A 17,632-nucleotide genomic window follows, 5' to 3' on the forward strand; every position below is an offset into this window, starting at 1 on the left:
AGCAGGACAAGTCACTCAAGGCTCAATGTCATTTGAATTAGGCTTATAAATTTTTCTAGTTATTTGTTTTAATAACAGAGTTGCGTGTATATTTTTGCAATTCATACTCTGTTCTGAACTGTATTTTCTAGCTTACTTTTTCTGGTACTTATTTCAGTAGTCTTGTGTAGTTCAGAAAAACCTTAAAAGAGACCTTTTCTCACCATTTTCTCAGACCTTTGGCTTGCTTTCCTCGTGCCACTGTTATGTCACCAATTCCAACCCCTTTCTCTTTCTGAGAATACATTTGTGCCCCTGGACAATTCCCAGTTTGGAGTAGCTGAAAAAAGACTACAGACTGGCACTGAACTGGAGCCTGGTTCCTTCAGAAAGCTATTTTAGAACCAGCTGGTCAGCTGCAAATTTATCTGCAAATAACATTGAATAGATTGAGTGGTTAGTCTGGAGGCAAAAGGTTGCTAGGAGATGATGGAGGTGATTTAGACAACCTACACAGATGGGATTTGAAAGGAGAAAGAGAGCACAAAAGGAGAAAGTGTTTAACAAGCTGCAAGAAAGGAAAAATCAGTTTATCTACAGTGTCTGCAGTGGTAGCTACCACTTCAGAAAAAGGTGAGGCAAAATGGTCCTGTAGTTTTAAGTTGTGGGCCCTGGGTTCCCTCTCCCTGTTCCACACTTGGTGCTCAGGATCCCAGAGCACTTCCTGGGAAATGGCTGGGCTCTGTGAGCTGGCCAGCTGCTCAGCAGGTTGGCACAAGCAGGGAGGTTGTGCTGCAGCTTTCCACCCAGCAGGAGCACTAACTCACATCTCCCCATTGTTCAGACACTGATTTCCACACAACCTCTGAGTGACTGACCTCTGTTCTGCAATTGTGCTTGAAATGAGCCAAAAGCTGCTGTAGAAAAAGGCCAGATACATAGTCAGCACAGCCAAATAAGCTTTATTTGGTGAGGAAAGCAGTCTAAAATGTTGGTGCATACATTTAAAATCAGTGTCAAATTCTATATTGGATCTGGGGTTTTTTTGCTCCAAGTCCCTGTATGAAACTGATTTTGCTATATCTAATTACAATTACTTTTTCATAGCAGGCCCCTTTGGCTCAACCAGAATCCCCTACAGCTTCAGCTGGGGAAGATGTTCAGTCTCTGGCTGACTCAATGGACTCAGACCGAGATTCCATCTGTAGTAATTCCAACGGCAATAATGGTAAAAACAGTAAAGAAAAAGAAAAGGACAAGCCGAGGAAAGATAAAGACAAAAACAGGACGGATTCAGTTGCTAATAAAATAGGAAGCCTCAGTAAAACCCTGGGAATTAAACTGAAAAAGAATATGGGTGGTCTTGGAGGCCTGGTGCATGGCAAAATGAGCAGAACCAATTCAGGTAATGGAAAAAATGGTGACACAGTAGAGAAAGTCAAAGAGAAGAAGTCTAAGTCTCGAAAAGGGAGCAAAGAGGAGTCTGGCCAGTCTGCAAGCACTTCTCCATCTGAAAAAACCACTCCATCTCCAACTGACAGAGCCAGCAACTCACCCACTGAAAAGACAAACAGTAAATCCTTCTCTGACAAGCAATCTGACCCATGGAAGTACAGCACTGACGTGAAACTCAGCCTAAACATTTTGAGAGCTGCCATGCAGGGTGAACGCAAGTTTATTTTTGCTGGCCTCCTTCTGACCAGCCACAGGCACCAGTTCCATGAGGAGATGATAGGCTATTACCTGACCAGTGCACAGGAGCGCTTCAATGCAGAACAGGAACAGAAGAGAAAGGATGCTGAGAAAAAGGCTGCACTGAATGGGTCATCTAGTAGGAAAATGGAGCCAGAAGCATATTCAAAAGAAAAATTAGAAACATCTCCTCAGGATAGGGCATCACCCGTCTTGCCTCAAAGCCATACGACTCAACTGGTTTTAAAATTTAAAGATCGCACTAGTCCCACTCCTGGGTCATTTTCTTCACCTAGTAATAGTGCTAAGAAAAGTGGACCCATTCCAGTATCTGCACACTATAGCCATACGCCACCTGTTCAGAGGCAAAGTGTCATCCATTTGCATGATGTCAACTCCAAGCCATCGAGCTTCCAAGATGATACCTACAAGCCAGTGGTTGGCACCTTAAAAACCTGTGCCACCTACCCCCAGCAAAACAGGTCACTGTCTTCTCAAAGCTACAGCCCAGCCCGGATATCTGGTATCCGTACAGTGAACACAGTGGAATCATTGAGCTATGCCATGCCTACTGAACACAAGTCTCAGACTTACACAAATGGATTCAATACTGGAGATATTAGAGACTGCTTAGAATACGCTGATGAGGATGCTCCTCAGACCTGGTTGAACAATGATAAAAATCAAGGCAGAAGCACAGTTTGCCCAATCTATTCTATCCAGCAGAACCGCTGTAAGAAGGAGAACTGTTCCTTTTATGGTCGTCCTGAGACTGACAATTACTGTTCATACTGCTACAAAGAGGAGTTAAAGCGCAGGGAGAGAGAAAGCAAGGGACACAGGCATTGAGGATTCTTCTGTGACTACTTAGTTTTACCATTTTCTTACTTACAAAGTAAACAGTGTTAAATGCAGTAAAAGGAATCCTTAAAAAAAGAATAAAGGATTGATGAGACAATAGTGTCTAGCTTTTCGCTTTTCCGGGGCAAAGAGGAAATAATAGAATTAATTTATCATAAAAAGTTATTATTTTCCATTTTGTCAGTGTCTTTTTTACATATACTGGTAAGCTGAAGGGTTGTTTACTCCTTTGTCAGTGCTGTGTATATGTTTGGTCAAAAATTTACTAACGGTGCCTGAATTTACACTGACATCACTCAGGTAGTAGAATGGTAGGGGAGAGTTGTAATAGCAGACATGTGGTGTTGTAGTAGGGTAGTATCTGCTTTGCAGACATTTGAAATTCTATAGCTGTTATGAGAGTATTTTTTCCTCAGTAAAAACTCAATTTTTCATAGCCTTTTTTTCAGAAGAAAGTAGCGATTTTTGCATACTGCACGTTTTTAACATGGCAGCAAATTGCATTACCATAATGTTTGTACTCACAAGTCTGAAATTGAGTGATTGTGGGAAAATGGGAGTGAAGGGTCTGAATTTGTGAGGGCTGTAGCTATTCCTGATTTTAAGTTCTTACCAGTTATTTCTACATTTCCATTAAAAAGTAGATTTGAGCTGCTTTTATTTGTACTGCATTTTGAAACGGGTTGTACAGAAAGCACAGTATGACTTGCAAGACTTCGCATCTCCAAAAAATCCCACATAGCATAGTTTTGGGCACCTGAATTTCAGTAGTATTTTCATTGCTGTTAAAACTGAGAGAAATGTTAAATTATAAAGAAAAATATTAGACTTGGAAAATTTGATGACCAGCTAAGAAACTTAGGATCATTTTAGAGCTGAATGAACTGCTTGTCAAAACCAACGTGTCCCATCAATTGATTCCCTTAGTCATTGCAGTAATTTAATCATTATTTATTTATTCATTTCTCAACGCTAGACAGTTTTTGCAAACATAACTGCTTTTGAGCCTTTCTTAAAGACTGTTGGCTCTACCTACTTTTGAGTCTTCTCCTAGAGTGAGTTATGTTACTCCCTGGAAGATTCCAAGATGAATATGAAATACTTTCCAGTATGCATGGCAACTTCTATCACAGATTTGCAAAAGTCCAGTGTCCAGATATGTAAGTATTTGGAACACTTTTGAAAGTAAAACTTTGCTCATATTTCTGCAAAGCAGACAGCACAAGTACTGTGTAACTAGGTGTATGACATTAGGAACTTTTCTCCAATATAGCACTTTGTGGTTTTGCATCCTTCTACCAGGAGCTGGCATAATGCAGTAAGAATAGATCTTTAGTGTTGTTACACTTGTAAGCAATGGCTTATTTATGGTCTATTTACATTTTTTTTTATTTTTAAAAGAGCTCATTTTCCACAAACAGGTAAAGTAAAGCTTTCTAGACTGCTTACTCTGCCACCTCAAGGTGCAGAACCCAAGTTCTGCCTTACTCATTATGGAGTAGCACTTTTCTGGCCCCCACAGGAAAGATTCTTTGCCAAAGAGTCTTTGTTACTGATTCTTTTCTGCTGTACCCCAAGTTTTACTCTTGACATGGGTGGCACCATTTCACATGCCTACACTTAATTCTGCTTAGCCTTGAAACTGAGCTTGAAGTAGTCTGTGAAACAAGACACACAAATTTATGCTGACATGTACTGGCTTTCAGGAAAACCACATAGTTAAAATTATCCATGTATTTCAGTTTTCTGCTGAATGGGAGGTTTAAGGAGTAGTTACAAAGTAAGTTCATTAGCCATTCCTAAAAAGTGATGGTCTTTGCAAGGTTAACTTTTCAGAGTTAATCCAGACCTGTAGTCTGTATTTCTTGCTGTACACTGAGCATAGGCTGAGTGTTACTGAATTTGCATTCCTTCATAAAAGGGAAACGCTGGTATGGGTAATGAGAGGTCAGAACTCCACGTGACCTCTGTCCTTAAGCACGTTCTAAAACCCTTGTCTCCAGTTGCCTACACTGGTAAGCAGAGTCCTTTTCTACGTAACTATTGTGATTACATGAAAATTCTCATTGCCAAAGAAATCTGTGATTACAAATGATGCTATATCAGGCCAGATCACATGAAAAGTATGGATTATCATACTTGATTGAATTTGTTGCTGAGACAGAGACAACTGACAAGATAAAACTTCATGAAAAAAACCCAAATATTAGGAATTCTAGGGCAATAGAGTAGCAGTAGTATTTGATTCTCTGAAATTGTTTCTGCATAAAGTTGTGCTTAAGAAGTATAACATTAGCAGCAAACTACACCAGCCCATGTATTCAAGTCAGTTGTATCCTTTCTGAATGAGGAAAAAAGCAACAGCACATACATAAAAATAAGCAACTACCATGAGAATTGATGTTTCCCCATTTTTCAAAGGAGTTGTTTCTACATTATGTTTTTAAGATCTACTACTCACAAAAGGAAGAGGTTTACAGCTGGTCAATATTTACATAAATTGCTCTGTCCTGAATTATTGAACAGATTGTACCTCTATGTTTGATTATTTTGAAAAATTGCTTGGTCCTCTGAATAACTACAGGCTTCTCTCTATATGATTCTGAGCTACAGTGTTTGCTGTCCTCCTCAACTGTCTCAAATAATTTCTGTGAATATTTACCACTACTTAATTGCTCATTTTAAATATCTGTTACATGAAGTACTGACAGAACACCTTTTAGTTGTGCCTGTTTTCTCAGAACCCCTTCCTTGATGTGTCTGAGTAATTTGTATAATATTGTTCTTTTCTTAAAGAACTTTCTTCAAATATCCCACTATTCTCTTGTCTCTTAACATTTGATACTGAAGTGTCAGACCCACATGTAATTTGCCAGTTAAAATCTACCCATCTTTTCCCAGTTGTTGTCCTTTTTTTTTTTTATAAGTAATTCTGTGATTTTTTTTGTTTTACTTCTGAGCTATTTGTGGCAGTTGTCTCAAGGGGAGATCATAGCTGGTATTAAACAGTCCAACCGTGGGGAAACAGTGCCTCCTCCTGAAGAAGTGATTGTCCCATTAGAAGAAGATTTTAGGTGTAAGATGACATTTTCTACACATTTTTTTCAGAGAGAATTCCCAGCAGTGCATGAGTTGCATTCACCAGCACTGAAACAAATTGTGTCATTCCTTAGGTAGGTATGAAAGGGAATCATCTACAAATGTATTTTTCTGTTGCACTAAATGGCTAACCTTTGGCTGCTCTTCTGCTTTGCTTTTCCTGACACTGAAAGCACATGTAGCCCAGCAAGTAATTTTCTGGGCCTGATTTGCCCTCTCTGTACCTTCCAGAGTGTGTCAGAGTTGCTGCTTAGTCCCAGCTGTACAGAAATCAGTGTTGGTTTTGGAGGTTGGACCCTGCTCACTTCTTCTGTTAGCTCAAGGGGCTGCAATACACCTGCATTTTTTTTTGCAGTTCTGTGCAGTTGTATGTGCTTTTCTCCCCTCAGCAGTGATTCAACAATTATCACTGTTGTCCAGATGTCAAAAGTACAGACTAAATCCTGCGTAGGCTACACCTTCCCATAATAGATATAAAATACCAGGGGGTATTTAGAGGAAACTGGCATTTTTTTAATGTGTGAATGTGCAGCTTTTCTAATTTTAAAAAGGCTTAAACCTATTATGCAACTTTTATACTTGGTTCATAAACTCTGATGCAAAGGTCTGTTCGTGTGCCTGTAAGACATAATGGGTTTCAGTTGCACTTTATATTGAAGATCCTTTCAAGATGCTTTAGAAAGAGCTAATGAACTATTGCTGGTCTTTACAAGCACTTTTTCAGGTGTATCAGTTGTAGCATATGGCTAACAAGCAGCTCATTCAGAAGAAGGTGGTGATCAAAAGTGATTTCAGCTATTTTGAATTTTAAAACGATTCATTAAGTTTTTGTTATTATGGTTCATTAAGCTTTATAAATGCAATGGAAATACGTGTGTGACCCAGCTTTCTTTAGCAATTCCTTCTTTCTAAGTCAAAGGTAACATGAAGGGAATCAGTGAAAGAAAGATGCTGTACTTGGAAAGTTTTGTGGTGTTAATTTTGTAAGAAGTTGAAATAGGCCAAGTCTTCAGAGTTGTCTAAACTTGCAGAACTCACGATGTGAGCAGTATCCCTTGATTCAGAAAGCATCACAGAGAGACACTTATTGTGGATTTGCACACCATGTGGCTGCAGATCAGAGCAGTCTGCTGAGGCAATAGCAATCCTTGTACATACAGGCATATTCAGGGTAATCTACTCGTGTGATGGATGTGTAGATATCAACAAATGCACAGCACAGATCTGACAAAATACTGCCCTCTAACTCTCATTCTGTGAACAGGTACACCGGTGCTCAACTTCTCCCCTGTGACCAGTCTCCCCAACCTCAAGGAGACTGCTTGCTGTCAGAAACTCAACATAGCTGTAAAGAAACAGCATAAATGTTTGTGGGATCAAGGCCTGAACCTTTAGCCAGTGTTTATTCTCCTCAGGCTGCCTGACATTACTCTTCCACGTAGCAAATCCATGAGAATTTGGCCTGAGGAGTAGAAGGAAGCCTTAGGCCTCTTTGGGCTAAACCTGCTGTCCTCTGAAATCTATGGACAATCCTGTTAGCAGTGGGGGCCTTAAACCAGGTGCTTCATGGACACAAAATACTTGCAAACTGGATGTGAAAGTAAAGCCTGAGCTAGTAAGGCGAGCAAGGTCTTCCTAACACTAGGAATGTTTGGCACAGATAAAACCCCATATGTTAATGGAAGTCACAATAATCTCAAATAAACATATGTCCAGAGAAGCAAAATAACTGATGTTGATTTTGGATGGCTTTTCAGTGCATTTTAAGTCTGTATTTGAAGAGTATTTGTTTTAGGGTATGGCAACTTATGCAGAGGATCACCAAACAGTATATAGCCTGGAATTCTAATTATTTCAGTAGCAAACACTAGCATCTATTTTAATTTGCACATTAATTTCCAGTGTATTTGACTAAAATACTATATTGTTAAAAAAGAGGAAAGCAAAACAAAGTTGTTTGTAAGTATGTTCTGTTTGTAGAATTAAGGCTGTATTATGTTGGAATTTTACAAGCCAAGTTTAAATTGTAATATAGAAATTATTTTTATATTATTTTCAAAATATGCTATAGAGCAATATTTTGCGCCTTTATTATAAACAGGGTAATGGTTTTAGTAGGTTACCTTCAGAAATGCTGGTAGAAATTAACCATGAAAAGAAAGGTTTGTAAATGTACTTGTTTCTTACTGCTCTATCTGTTGTGCACATCTCTATATAATGTGAGTTGAATATACTTTTTTTTTTAATTGAAAAGCTTTAAATTTTACTTTATATATATATATTTTGGTACAACCCTTTCCCTTCCTATTTAATTCCACTCTTCCTTCCAGTCCCTACCAGTAGCCACTTTTATAAGCAGCTTCTGAGTAAACATTCATCTGGAAGGTTTTCTTACCAAATGGAACATTTCTGCACATTGATTGACTTGAGGCATTTATAATACACCCTGAGTTGATTGGAGTTGGATTACTTTGCTTTTTTAAAAGACAGAATCCGGGATTTATTATTCTTTCAAAAAGAAAACCAAGAATTAATAACCAGTGCAATCATTTAGCATCTGTGGGAAGAAAATCACTCTAGATCATAGAAATGTCATCCTTTAATTGGCAGATACATTGTGTCTTTATATATATATATATCAAATATGCATTAGATTATTGCAGATTAAAGTGTTCAGATCTTATTTCTTCATTTTCTTTGTACTGATGAACTGTGCGAAAAAGACTTCACAAACTAAAGCATCTGTTAAGATAGAAGTCGTGTAGTTTTTAAAATTTCATAACTTCTGTCATTTTGTTTGTTGGGGTTGGTTTGTGTGTTTAAGAATTATGATTGTGATATGTATTGCAACCAAAATTTAGAAATCTGGATGCCTAACTTTAAGATTCTGCAGCTAGGTTTCTCTTAGTGGACTGGTTTTAAGATGTACTGAGCATCAGTTTCTGTGGGAGCAAAAGCTCTTCTTGGTTTCAGAAAACTGAGTGAGCATGACTCCAGCACGTATTCAGGGCCTCTCTTTATCCGTCTATGCTTCTTTTCTGTCAATGGAATTTACTTTTTCTCTTTAGCAGTTTTCAGTGTCTGAAGAAATAGTTTGGCTTATTCATAAAGTGATTGCTTGAATATGGAGAGACTTGCCTTGTACCAAAACACCGTGTCATTGTCCATTTAACTGTTGCATTCTTAATGGAGCTAGTGCATTCCACTGATTTTTTGGGGGATATAAGACCTTTTTTCTTGGATATAATGATCACTCTGTTTTGTCTGATTGTTTTCTTTTCCTCTCAAGTGAATATGCTCTTCTGATTGTTGTTCTTTCTCATGTTCCCTGAATGTACGTACTGTACCGAGAGAGTTGAAATGGCTGATGCACATTTGCACTGTGGAACACACGAGATGGGTAGAAGCCACCATGTTCCAAACAGCCTTAAAATTATGGCTCTCTGGGGACTGAGAGTCACTTAACTGGATGCAGCCTCTGTCCCACTTCCTCATTTAACTATGTCTGTACAACACTCTAGCCTGCTGTTGTCTTTGGAACTGTATGCATACTCATCTGAATAACCTGTAATCCTAAAAGAGATTTTTCTTTTAAAAACTGTCATTCTTTTGAAGTGTCAGTGTGCCAGGAAACCTTAGAAGACATAGGAGCAAAGCCAGAGAGATTATTGGTAGCTGGCAGAGTAACTGTGGCACCAAAATACGAAAGAGAATGAAAGTAATTAAGATGTATCAAAAACTATTTCCTGTGAAGTCTGTTTTGTAGATGGTCCTGTATTCTGGGAAAACATAGAAATGTTGTTTTGCTGTTCATCTCTGCATCTAACAGAGTCTCTTACAGTGTTGCAGAGGTTTGCTCTTGTGGAAGAAGGGAGAGAAAAATGGCAAGTTTTTGTCCCTTCTTAAAGCAAATTCTACCCTAGTGGCAGAATCATCTGAGATTGCAAAATTATGATCCAATGTTAGAACTTAACTCCTTGGCATGAGTTGCGTATTTAATTTTAATTTTGCCCCTTCCAAATGCTGGTTTTGTTTTGGGTTTGTTGTGTGTTTTTAAAGGGGGGCAGGGTGGAGTTTAAAGAATAAGCTTGTATGGTAATGACCCAGTTCTTCCTTTGTTCACATGCAAAATCAAGGTAAATAGGAAAATGGAGTTAGACTAAAGTTGTAATTTCCCTCTCAGGCAAGCTGAGAGGTAAAAGCCACCTTTTTAGGTAAATCCCATGTAACTGCTTTGCCACAGAATTAGAACCCCTTGGCACAGAAAGTTTGCCTGATGAAACCTGAGAGTATGTTGAGAGCCTGAGAGCTGTGGCCAGCCTACCCAAAACAGCAAGTCTGGTCATTCTTGCCTTTAAAACAGATAAGTTCATTCTGGCCTGTGGTGTCTGTCTGCAGTAAAGATGAAGTGGATCACTGCCTTGTTGTCATTTGCCTCCAGGTTTCAGTCACACAAAGCCTCTCCCATGTGCTTTTGATTAAAACATGTAGGAGATGCAGCAACAAAACACGGCATCTCAGGCTCAGAGAATGCCCCACATCTCCTTTTAATGGGTTTGCAATCAGGTATGCATTGAAACAGCCATGTGGGAGTGACAGAAGCACTCTCACCTCTACACTTTGCAAATTCTGTGCACTTATGTTTTAATACTAACAGAAATTAAGCAATGATTTTATTGTTTATTTGCTCAATATTCTGAGTACTATAAATACCCTCTTTGTATAATGCACATAGTTTGCTTTTCCCTTGGAGCTGCTCAAAGAGTTTTGCATGCACATGATACCAACCTCTGTTCATTCACCACAAGCCAAGGAAAACAAACAGGATTTAAGCCTCGATTAAATAACGAATGGAATTAGCCACATAGACCTAAGTAGCTAGGAGTTCCCAACCATAGTATTCCAGGCTAGCTGTTCCAGTTTTGTATAAAACTGATCCAAACAATCTAGATTAGGTTTGTGCTCTTTCCTGTGGAGGAGCAATTACTTCTGTGTCTTTTGCAAGCCCATTGCTTTTAACTTGATAACTCTGTGTTGTATTTGTAGTTTGTCAGTCTTGTTTTCTCATTGGAATCTAGAGCTTTATTTTGCATTCAATTTCAAGATGTAAAAATGCTGTTACAAACTCTTCATAATGCCTTGAAGTTGACTGTTGCATGGCTGAAGGACCGTGTCCTCCTTGGCAGGCCTGGTTCTTCCTCGTTGATTCTTGTGACTAACGTTTTTGTATGGAAAAAGTTAAATGAAACATTGAAGATACTGATGCTTTTTACATGTATTTCTGCCATGTGGTATAATTTGGGGCTTTTTTGTTCCAGAATTCTGTTTTGTTAAAACCCAATGCCTCAGATACAGGCAAATCTTGAAGGATAGTTTGAATAAACAAAAGGTACGTGTAGCTAATCCATCACAACTTTAGATAATAGGCTCTCCATACATTGTTTTTACATCTTTTTTTGCTTGAATCTTCTACTTCCTTAGACAAATTTTAAAGCTCTTTGTCCTTAAAGCCTGTGGTAGTTTTTCCAATAAAATATGTTTGTCTTTCTCAGTTCAGTTTGCATATAGAGTTGTTTGTCTCCCCAGACAAGAAGGAAGGTAACACAGATGTCACACCCTTAGTTTATGGAAGTTCATTTACTCAGTAACTGAGGGTCTCTGTTCAATTATAACCAAAGCTAGTTCTATAACATTTTAAAAATCAGGACAGGTAATGTGTCTCTTTCTAGCAACCTAACAAACTCAGCGTTTTTAAAACTGTAAATGTACAATGAATGTATTTGTACTTAAAGTATGTATTTTGAAGACATGGTAGTTGGCTGTCACTGGGGCTTAAGTAACTGTTTATAAGGAATAAAGCAAGACTCACTGATCTTTTGTTGGCTAAGAATTCAGCTTCTTGGTAGTCATACCATCCTTCTCATTTTTAAGAGTCTGAGTTTGTGTTTCTCCTTGTCTTCTATAAATTTGTACTATTTTAGCAAAGATTCATTTAGGATTTCAAGAAACAACATGTCAAAATTTATTTAAAGCTGAAGTGTTTGTCAGGTTTCTTTGTGTTTGACCATTTTCATTCAAAACTTTTATCCCATATGAAAGGAGTGAATTCATCTTTTCCCATTCCCTTCCCTTATGCATCAGTTAAAGATGCAATTGGTTGCAGTCACTTTTGTCTGCAGACAAAACAGTTTAGCATTTTGAAGCTGATTGCCATGTTTAAATCCATTGTTCAAAATAAACAGGAGCATTAATTAACATTAAAGGATAATGAATATTTTTTGTTGTGAAAAGTGTGAGTTCTTGAGAACCTTTTCTACATGCAGTTTTCATTCAAATTCAATTTAAATGTCATTTTTAATCTGATCCATACTTTGACAAAGATGATGTGTAAGAGCTGTTTTTAGCAGTTGGATTGTTACTTTGTAAAGTATTAAGGCACTAAACCAATTTTTGCAATAGGTAGTAAAACTTGCTTTTGTTTTGAAAAACTTCCAGTTATAACTGTTGCACTTTTTATAGCAGAACTGTATTTAATTTCTTTCTTTTATGAAAGATTACTCAAAGTAACTGATAGCTCTGTAATCTGTGTGAACTGGCTTCTCCATTATTTCAAACTGAGAGAAGCTACAATGCCTATTCAATAAAATTAACTTATTTCTAAAGTATCTGTTTGCTTGAATTCTTATTTGTGCTTTTTGTATGCTCTTCTCAGTGTTCTGCTGTGAAAACACTGAGGCCTAGAAGAGAAACAAGGATCATGTAAAAAAAACTATGGGGGATTGGGTTTAATGGTGTTGATTGTCTCATCACAAGCTTTCCTTCTACTGCCATGAAGTTAACTCGTTTTGATTTCAAGATTAATTTGCATACACTGGGTAACTCTGCCAATGTGAGGCAAAAGGGGCACTGCCAGGCCTGTTCAGCTTTCATTTTTACAGATTTTTCCTAGTTCCAAGGCCCCCAATCCACAGGGCCTCTTCATGCAAGCAGGGGCAGTGCTGCTGTGTCCCCTGTGCTGCTGTAGGACAGGCTGGGCTGTGATTGTCACTGCTCTGTCCTCAGGAAATCTGTGCCTGTGTGATCAGGCAGCAGATTTGTCAGACAACAATTTTTGAACTACAAAGTTACCAGAGAAATCCCAAGTGCTGAAGAAGTTGTATTAGTGGCAAGTTGTTCCAACAGTTAATTAGCCATTTTTTTAGGAAAAAAAGTTTGGTTCAAACCTGAACTTGCCTAACTCCAGCTAATACCTTTGGATCTCATTTTACTCCTGTCTGACTGAGGAGTTGTCTGTTGCCCTTGAAGTGCTTGCACACTCTGATAGGGCCATCCCTTAATCTTCTCTGTGTCAGGCTAAGCAGATTGTGCTTTCGAAGGTTATTGGAAAGGCATATTCCCAGTTCCTAGAATGTAATCTTCCCTGCCTGTGCTTCAAGTCTCCTCCCTTGATCTGTAGATGCCTGAATTAGACTGAAAGCTTTTTGTGAAATACTCTTCAGCTCCAATAAGAAGTAATTGAGGCCCATTCTGCTGTAGACTGTAGTAGCCTGTCTTCTGAATTATTCTCTGGTTCTGTATAAGAACTGATGGCATCTACATTATAGTGCAAGTTTTATTTCCTTACTGAAATTACTGTATATTTATTAACAAAGATGTCTTCAGTCTTTCTAGCCATAAGATGAACAAGGACCTCTCCTTCTGGCGCTCTTTGACCTGAGTTCTGCAGGTCAAACAGTCCTCCGTTCTTCAGAGTCCTTGCTTCCTGAGCTAAGAGTTCTCCATCTGGTGAGTATAGCCAAGTTGTTGGGCTTTTTCTTGAGTGTCTCAGTTTATTTTGGTTGTATCAAACATAGTTGGTTTGTATGTTACCCAGCTTACCAAGCAATTCATATTACTCTGTATTAGCATCCAGTCATTTAATCTGCTGATATTCTTATTAATTAGTTCAAGCACTATCCCCTGGTGATTGATAAAACTGTTAGTGTAGGGCTTGCTGTCTCTTGAGACAGTGGATTGGTGATTGTTTATCAGTTCAACTTCTTTTCAAGTAATTTAGAAAGGTCTGAAAGGGCCTATTTTTTATACCATAATACAGACACTTTTACCTTTCATTCTTGATTCAAGTTCCACATTAACCATTTCATTGTTGTGCCTGTGTTCACAGTGCACATTTACCTCCAATAGCTGCTGTTTGACATGATCTTGAATTTGAATTGGGATTAATCAAATTGTAAAATGTTTGGTGGGGTGAGAAGGGGGAGAAAAAAAAAAAAATCTTTTAACATGCCTACCTGTTCTGCAGATCTCAAAGGTTTCCATTTACTTCCTTTCCTCCTAGTGCAAAGGTGCTGTACCTAAAGACAAAAGAGAAGCTAAGGGTCAGCCTACCTCACTCAGTAGAGGTTAGGGACTTGCTCAAACCTGTGCATTTGCTGAAGAGTTTTCTTAACTGGCATTACTAAATTTTAGGAAGATGGTTCTTAAAAATAAGGATATTGTAATATTAAACCTGTCTGCCTGGCTGATTGATACTGGAATTATTTTACCTTTATTGCAGTGGTACATTAAATTATTCTTGTATAGTCTGTGTTTTAAAGGCTACAATGATGCAATTTGCTGATGTGATCACATTCCTGAATCCTTCTAGAGCTTTATCAACTTTAAGAGGGCTTCAGGAAAATGCAGGGCAGACTTACTTGCAGAACTGGAATTTACACTCAAAAAACACTTGGAAACTTCTCGGGGGGAAGAGCATTACAGCAACATAGGGCTTTTCCTGTTGAAATCTAGCATTGGTTGGCCTCCCTGACTGGCATCCTGGCCAAGATCTGAACATTGGGATTCCCTCGGCTTGTTCAGGAGATGTTTCTTTTTCACTATGTGCTTGTAACTATCATGGAGGAGTGTTCAGTCAATCCAGAAGTTTGGAAAAATAGTGTTTTAATTTATGCTGGTTGTCACTAATCGCTCTTATAAAGCGTTTTAAAGAGGAAAACAAGTGTGAGCAAATAATGATCCTTTGGATCATCCTGTCAAATGGCTGTTTGGGGTGAACCTCTTTCTCAGAGGGCTTCCTTACTGCACTAACCTGCACTGCAGTCACCCCTGGACAGCTGTGACCAGGGGATCAACTCTTGATCTCCCACTGGGGATGCAGGAGGCAGTTTTGGTATCACATCCCACTGCACAGAAAACTGGTGAGAGATGCTTATTTTTAATAGCATATAGTGGCAATTTCTTAATGAAAAGAGAGGAAGTAGCACATGTTTGCAGAGCACTGATAAAAAGGAACTCTCCTCAGCCTGACAGCATTGTCATAAGTCCTTCCAGTTTTCTTCTGCGGCATTTTTTTCACCTCATCAAACTAACTAGTATTTATGGGTGATTTCTGGTAACTTCAAATCCTAAGTTAATTTACTCCTAATGTTGTCATCTTTGGTACAAAAAACTTGTTTGATTTCTGTGCAGATGGCTCAGTTAAACTCTATGTGTAGGTAGAAAATACATCTGAAAAGCAGTGTTATTTGAACCCTCATGTGAGTCAGATTTCTAAGCCTTTCTGTTTGTAAGATCAATAACTTTAGAAAAAGATGACTGACTGGGTAAACTTTATCCCTAGAACAAGAAGGCAGCTGTGTAGACAGACCTGTTAAAAAGCATTTAATATATGGGTTATCTGGCTGGAATGTAATACTTCAAATAGTTCAGTAAGTAACTAGCTTGAAAACAAAAAGGTTTTATGTAATTAACCATATGTAAGTTCATTCTTGATTTTACTTTACAGAGTTGTGTTCTACTTCCTGTAGTCTCCTTAAATAAATCTATGTATCACTCCAAGTTGTCACCAGATTTGAAAAATTCCCTCTACTTGTAAGACAATTACAGTGTTTTTCTTCATGTAACCACATTTGCAAGGAAAAAAAAAAAAAGGGCATTTGAAAGAATAAGTTGAGCAGCTTTTCCCAAAACTCCACTTAACTTGGATGCCTTGCTGAAATAAAGACATTAACATTGTTTACTCAGAGGAAGCAAAATGAAAGTAGTTCCAGCAACCTAATATAGTTATAAAACTGAGACTGAGAGCAAGTATCAGTTGAGGGGAAAAAGTAGTTTCTTCTCCCTGTTGTAGGGGCTAATTCTCCCTTGTCTAATTTGTGTTCATCAGAAATGATGACAGTGGAATATCAACATTGGAAAGCAGCTGTGTCACAGTTACACGTGGGAAGAGCAAGTCACAGGTCACAGACATGCTGTACATGGAGGGTGTGTTGCTGGTGTTGCCCCTCAGGGTCAGTCATCTAAAAAGGCCAGAGTGGGGAGAGTGGGGAACTTGGGCACAAGGATTCTAAAACACAAGTAGAAACTGTGGCTGACATGCCAACTGTGTGTCTTCTAGGAAGCACAATGAAGACTTTAAGGAGAAAGCAGACTTTACAGGGCTACACTGGGAGCTGATAATAATGGTTTACAAGACTGCTAAATAGCTACTCTGAACTCGCCAAGTGCTGTCAATTTAAGACAAAAAATGAAAAAAAAAAAATTACTGTGACTAGCATTTGCCCAAATGTCTGGCTATGTGCAGCATAAGAACTAAGAAAAATTTGATAGATGTAGAAAAGACCAGTGCAGTTATCTGAGTTACTGGGACCGAAGAGATTCCTAATGGATTCCTAGCCTCCCTCCGTGCCCAATTTATCACTTGCAAGATGAAAATGCTGTCTTTCTGCACTGAAAAAATGTTAAGTCACTGTTCAGTCAAGAAGGTCACAGAGCCATCTGACTAGAAAAGCCGTGTGTCTCAGTGCAGGATAATACTGAATTTACTTTCTTTGTTCTGCAGCAAATCACCTTCAGGATGCCCACAGAGGCTGAAAAGTGTTTGAGCAACTGGAATTAAAGGGCAGACCCAAGCAGCCATACCTCCTGACACAAGATTCAACAGCAGGTAAGTTGTGGTACATTCGAGGTTTTTTTTCAAATGTAGCATACCACACATAAGCTTCATCTGCCAGTTGTAATAAAAGCCTGGATCACTGAATTGAAGTGAGTAGGAAGGAGGTAGAGCAAATGGCAGTGGCTAGTGCAGAACCTGGTTATTAATACATTTTAATTACTAATTATGTGAGTATATTTACCATAGGTAGACCAGAGAAAGTTGTCTGTGTAAGGCCTTGCCTCTGTAAGATTGGTAGGGGCAGCAAGTTAGCTCCTTGGCACAGTTTGAGAGAGCAAGCATCAGCCTGGCCCCATGAAATCTGTTGTCAAACCTTACAGATGATCCTTACTTCCACAAGGCAGTGTGGAAGGAGACTGCAGGAGCTCCAGTCTCATTCCTCCCAAGGCAGATGTTGCTGTCAGCTCAGCCTCTGTCCCCTGCTCTGTCCCAGCTGGGTCTTTGTTGTGTGAGCTGCCCCAAAAGGTCACCAGGTGCCCCTGTCTTGTAGTGAATGCTGAGCACAGGAAGATAGATCTTCACAACTGCTACATTATATGCACTTTCTGTTGCTTGCATGTGTCCTCAGCACCGTGGCTTTGGCACACTGATAAACATAATACAGAAGAGTCTCATTACATGCAAAGTCCAATTTCTTGCCTACACCATCAGGCAGAGCTTCAATTCCTCTGCTGTGGAACTTGACTTGATTTAGAGGTAACTACTAAACATTGGAATTAGTAAGTGATGGGAATGTAGCTGGAGAGGAAAATTCCTTTATCTCTTCTAGCAGTGCTTATTGGTGCCATTCTCCAAATGATATAATTAATATGAGCAGAGTAGAATACGGAATTTAATTTGGTATTAGAGTTGGTTGTAAAATCTGTCATTGACTTCCTAGCTTCTGCATAGGATTACAGAAAACACAAAACTGGCAAAGGTACCAAAGGATTTTAAAGGCTGGCAGAAGGTTTGTGTAAAAAACATTGCTTTTCTTCTTTAAAAGAAGCTTTTTTAACTTCGGAAATTAAGAATTAAAAAGGAAGTTGTTTCCAGACTTGAACTCAA

At 38.7% G+C, this 17,632-nt stretch overlaps 1 protein-coding gene across 6 annotated transcripts in view; it reads left to right on the forward strand.

Annotated features, from left to right (window-relative positions):
* Positions 1-12,296, forward strand: part of OTUD7A (OTU deubiquitinase 7A) — a 117,777-nt gene extending 105,481 nt beyond the window's left edge. For 3 of the 6 annotated variants that reach the window (XM_051628342.1, XM_051628340.1, XM_051628341.1), the window contains one exon: positions 1,087-12,296. In XM_051628342.1, coding sequence (XP_051484302.1) covers positions 1,087-2,520 — 1,434 coding nt within the window. In that variant the 3' untranslated portion in view covers positions 2,521-12,296. The remainder of the gene's footprint in view (positions 1-1,086) is intronic. The other 3 variants (XM_051628343.1, XM_051628344.1, XM_051628345.1) reach the window with 3 other exon arrangements.
* Positions 12,297-17,632: the final 5,336 nt, after the last annotated feature.

Source organism: Apus apus, chromosome 10 (genome assembly GCF_020740795.1).
Source record: "Apus apus isolate bApuApu2 chromosome 10, bApuApu2.pri.cur, whole genome shotgun sequence".
NCBI classification, from domain to species: Eukaryota; Metazoa; Chordata; class Aves; order Apodiformes; family Apodidae; genus Apus; species Apus apus.